This window comes from Borostomias antarcticus (assembly GCF_949987555.1).
Source record: "Borostomias antarcticus genome assembly, chromosome: 11".
NCBI lineage: Eukaryota > Metazoa > Chordata > Actinopteri > Stomiiformes > Stomiidae > Borostomias > Borostomias antarcticus.
The window spans coordinates 3,430,532-3,435,531 of record NC_140244.1 but is presented as its reverse complement, the minus strand read 5'-3'; the positions used below and the strand labels follow the sequence as shown (position 1 = coordinate 3,435,531).

Genomic DNA, 5,000 nt, shown 5'->3' with positions numbered 1-5,000 from the left:
TTCCTCAGAGGCAACCGAGACTGTGAGAGACGCTCAATCGATGAAGGCTCCTGTTGACCTCAATTAAGGTTAATCTGCTAATCTGAAAAGAATCTCTCTGGGTCATGATTAGGGATTATCTCAGGAGTGCTGCCAAACTGGGGTTATTTGCTGGGTAAAAATAGCTCTTTAGCCTGGGTAAGGACTGATAGTCCGTTGACGTCACTAGTCCGACTCAGGACAGTCAAGCCAATTTTATCTACAGTACCAGGAACAAAATGGCCGCCTTGTATCCATGTGATTGCAAAACGTTAGTGGTGAAAAAGTCTACCAAAACTGAAACATTTGACTTTATTTGGAGCTGGTTTGAATTTATATGAGAGATAAACTAAGATTATACTCTTGTAGTAGGGATTATATTTTGTCATCAGCACCCCTTTAAAACGGGGGGTGAGATGGCACTGGTGTTTGTCAAGGCGCTTCCTTCAGGCAGTGCATTATAGAATAATGTTATGACGTGAAGTTGCAGGGCCACGTCACAAGATGACTTACGATCCCAGCGCTCCCTTGAAGTCGAACACATCCTTTATGTTGTTGGCGCTCTTCTTCCAGCTGCAGACGATTTCTTTACGTCCCATGGTGACTGGCGGTGCTGACTCCTGCAACAACAACCACAACAATAGATTTACTGTACTGGATATATATTTGAGACACACTGGTAGGAAACAGACCAGTGTTCCTTTAAGGTCATAGCTTGGATCTGATATAGACACCGTTTTGTCCATTTGGGCCGTCGCGAGAAAACCTTTATAACAGACTTTAAGTGTTACACCAAAACCTTTGGACAACCTTCTCAGAAGTAGAATGCTGTTGTTGTACCATGGGTTGTCTCCTCAAATTATACTGTGTTGTCCTTATATAAATGTTGCATGTCCTAAGGAGGACAGTTGTCAGTTAACTAAGCTTGTTTGTACCTGTAGCACTTACAGAGTCCCCAAAAGGTTGACAGGTCTAGTTGGACTAAGCTTGTTTGTACACGTATCACTTACAGACGGCCATAAAGGATGCAGGATTAGGGAGCGGGCTATCTTTCTATCCCTCTCCCTCTGGGAACTCTGGAAATAGATCGTCAGTTGACTGATTCCTTTGACTGTCTCAAGCTGGGTCAATGATTAGATCATTACAACCTGAACCTTAACATGCCGGACATGTTATGTGACTAATCCCTCTAACTCAGGACAGCCTAGTGGATTATGTTATGATTAAACTCTAACATGCATGTTTAAATCCGACTGTAGTCCTTCAGACATTCCATATCTTCGAGCTATTACGCCCCAAAACTCTCAAACTAGGAATATAGTAATGGAACTTCTAGTGGTGAAACTCCTGTGGTCCTCGAAATGACAGAAAAACAGTCTTCTCCAATGGAACAGCCCAGGGATCATGTCCTTTTGGAGTTGGGGAAAATAGGTAGTGTTCTTTCTGATAGATCCACATGGTGTCAAATAAGATCTTCAAAAGATATAATCCAAAATGAAGAATGCTTTTGATCCAGGATTTCCTAAAAACGTTGGAAAAGTCCTCCAATCCAGGTGTGATGCCATGACCCATTGGGATGCCATGTCTGTATCTATCAATACTCCAGACCTTTCCCCATGTCTGTATCTATCAATACTCCAGACCTTTTCCCATGTCTGTATCTATCAATACTCCAGACCTTTTCCCATGTCTGTATCTATCAATACTCCAGACCTTTTCCCATGTCTGTATCTATCAATACTCCAGACCTTTTCAGATATGCATCCCTGTTTTATCAGACTGTCATATCAACTCACTTGGAATTGAACTAATTGACCTAAGTCAGAAAAATAAACCTTGCTTCAATTGAAATACATTTTGGGGATTCAGACAAAAGAATGCATGTGGATATCAAACCCTTGAATCGGATTAATGCATGAACCTGAAATTGCAGCTGCAGTATTAATTATAAAGGACATTTACTTTAAATTAAATATAAAATGTAGACCTTACCTTAGCTGAGAGGAGCGGAGACCTGTTGAGGAATCTCTTCCCAGATCCACCTGTCTCCGTTCTGCAGACGGCGCTCTCCAGCGCAGCGAGCAGGGGGCGTGGCCTCAGCTGGGCTTAGGTCACCTGAGCTGGCCGAGCGCCAAGCAAGCATCATCAGCGTGTACCGAGAGAGAGCAGCTGATAGATACCAGCTAACCAAACCAGCAGAGAGAGAGCTACAGCTGAGAGACACCAGCTAACCAGCAGAGAGAGAGCTACAGCTGAGAGACACCAGCTAACCAAACCAGGAGCATCTACAGAGAGAGCTACAGCTGATAGACACCAGCTAACCAAACCAGCAGAGAGAGAGCTACATCTGAGAGACACCAGCTAACCAAACCAGGAGCATCTAGAGAGAGAGCTACAGCTGATAGACACCAGCTAACCAAACCAGCAGAGAGAGAGATACAGCTGAGAGACACCAGCTAACCAAACCAGCAGAGAGAGAGCTACAGCTGAGAGACACCAGCTAACCAAACCAGCAGAGAGAGAGCTACAGCTGATAGATACCAGCTAACCAAACCAGCAGAGAGAGAGCTACAGCTGATAGACACCAGCTCACAACGGACAGCAGTAACAAACCACAGCTGGAACGAGGATTCGTTTTGCTTGTCAGATGCACATGCCACATGGGTTTCTCAATAATTGTCAAACAAATGCTTTTAAAAGATCTTGTACACTATAAATTATATTAACAATGCAATTAGGACTGCTTTAAGTTATAGGCTATAATACTAGCTACATACAACACCCTTAATGTTTAAAATGCACATCAAATATATTCGACTTGAATATGTGCATTTTTGGAGAGACATGAGGAAGAGAGGGGATGAGTGATCTATAATCTGATCATGTACCATTAGTATATAGGGCCACTTAATCAGCAGCCCCGAATTCCTTCTGGCTATCACTCATGGTAAATTGTAAATGGACTGCACTTATATAGCACTTTTATCCAAAGCACTTTACAATGGCCTCTCATTCACCCATTCACACGCACATTCACACACCAATGGCAGCAGCTGCCATGCAAGGAGCCATCCTGCTCATCGGGAGAAAGTTCAGCGTCTTGCCTAAGGACACTTCGACATACAGACAGGAGGAGGCGGGATTCGAACCGCCGATCCTACGGTCATCGGACAGCCGGTGACTCCTGAGTCACAGCCGGCCCGCTCGTCTCTCTCTCCGCTATAACGGTACCTCATGTGGTCACTGCTTTAGCGCCCGCTGGCAGTCGGGTGTCACCTAGGTGTGCTACACGATGGCACTGGGTGAAGAGCAAGCGTTACCCATGGTCTCCCTGGTGACGGGGGGTAAGCCGTTCTTCAGTGGCCTGCCTAGCTGCACAGAATATCCATGAATCCAATTAAGGATTGTCAACAGGAATTAAAGGGGGGCCCTGATTAAAAATCAGCCAAACAAGAACAAATTAAAGGGGCCCAGCCCTGATTAAAAATCAGCCAAACAAGAGCAGTACATCCCATACAAGAGCGTTTGTCATCAGAAGCAAGCGTCCAATCTGTCCTGTTCATTAATAGATACAGTAAAGGAAACAGCAGCGTTCACACAGTAGACTCAGCGTTTCAATATTCATCTGTTTTAATATGCACCTTCGATGTTCCATTTCTGCCGTTTCTCCTTCATTAACTTGACAATATAAAAACAGGTGCAGGTTTGTAACAACGAGAACAAAGATGAATAAAATGAAAGAATAAACGATGGAGTCTTGTATGATAGGACAGGACAGGACAGAACAGGATAGGACATGACAGAACAGGGTAGGACAGAACAGGACAGGATAGGACAAAACAGGACAGGACAAGACTACAGGACAGGATAGGATACTATAGGATAGGACAGGACAGGACAAGACTACAGGACAGGATAGGACAGGACAGGACAGGATACTGTAGGACAGGACATGACAGGAGAGGACGGGAGAGGACAGGTCAGGCCGATCACATCAGATACAGTCCACAATGTTCTTCAATCATCGTCCATGACTGAGCCGCCGAGCACGACTCATCCCAACTCCTCATCCCTTCAGGCACATGGGGTCAGTGGGACGAGCGCACGATCCACACGCTGAAGTAAAGGACGAGTCTGTGTGCTCCGGAAGGTTCCCTCTGAGGTTCTCTCACACACGGTTCTCCTCATCTCTGGAAGCGTCGGGTCGATCCCCTGACGCCCCCCTCTGTGACGGGTGTTAATATGAAGAGTCCATGGATACCTGGTTATATTATGGGATGGGAGCAGCCAAGCCTGTTGCCCGGGTGACCAACACAGACGTCGGGGGAATGAAGGTGTAAACGTGACTCTAGAAGCTTGCTGGGCTTCAACAGGGAGCAACAGGTCACACTTTCGAGAAGCTGCTGTTGTTGATCTACAAACTTAAACTATCAACCGACTAGGAACTACACATTTTATACAACAACTGCTTTGGTTAGAGTTAGTGGATAGTTAGTTGAATGTTTATTGATATTTCAGCATCTAAATGGTAAATGGACTGCAATTATATACAGTAGCGCTTTATCCAAAGCACTTTACAATGACCTCTCTCATTCACCCATTCACACCCATTCACACACCAATGGCGGCAGCTTCCATGCAATGTGCCAGTCTGCTCATTGGGAGCAATTTGGCATTCAGTGTCTTCCCAAAGGACACTTTGACTTGTGGACAGGAGGAGGCGGGATTCGAACCGCCGACCCTACGATCATCTGTAAAGAGGACCCTCGATAAGCGTTTCTAGAGCATAGTTCTCAGGTGGCAGCGGTGCCGGTCCAGTGGGGGGGCGATCTGAGACCCCACAGAAGGGACACCAGCGCCAACAGGAAGCAGAGCAGGAAGAGGACCAGGACCAATAGGACGCGGCAGAGACGGGACAGCCAGGAGGCTAAGGGAGGCTGTTCTGATGGCGTCACCGACCTGGGTGAACATAGTGACAAATC

The 5,000-nt window shown here is 45.8% G+C and overlaps 1 protein-coding gene across 1 annotated transcript in view; it reads right to left on the bottom strand.

Moving 5' to 3' along the window:
• Positions 1-617, bottom strand: part of LOC311315125 (calcium/calmodulin-dependent protein kinase type 1D-like) — a gene marked incomplete at both ends in the record, with an annotated part of 10,470 nt that extends 9,853 nt beyond the window's left edge. The window contains one exon of the mRNA XM_084445727.1: positions 532-617. Coding sequence (XP_084301853.1) covers positions 532-617 — 86 coding nt within the window. The remainder of the gene's footprint in view (positions 1-531) is intronic.
• Between the last annotated feature and the right edge of the window lie 4,383 nt (positions 618-5,000).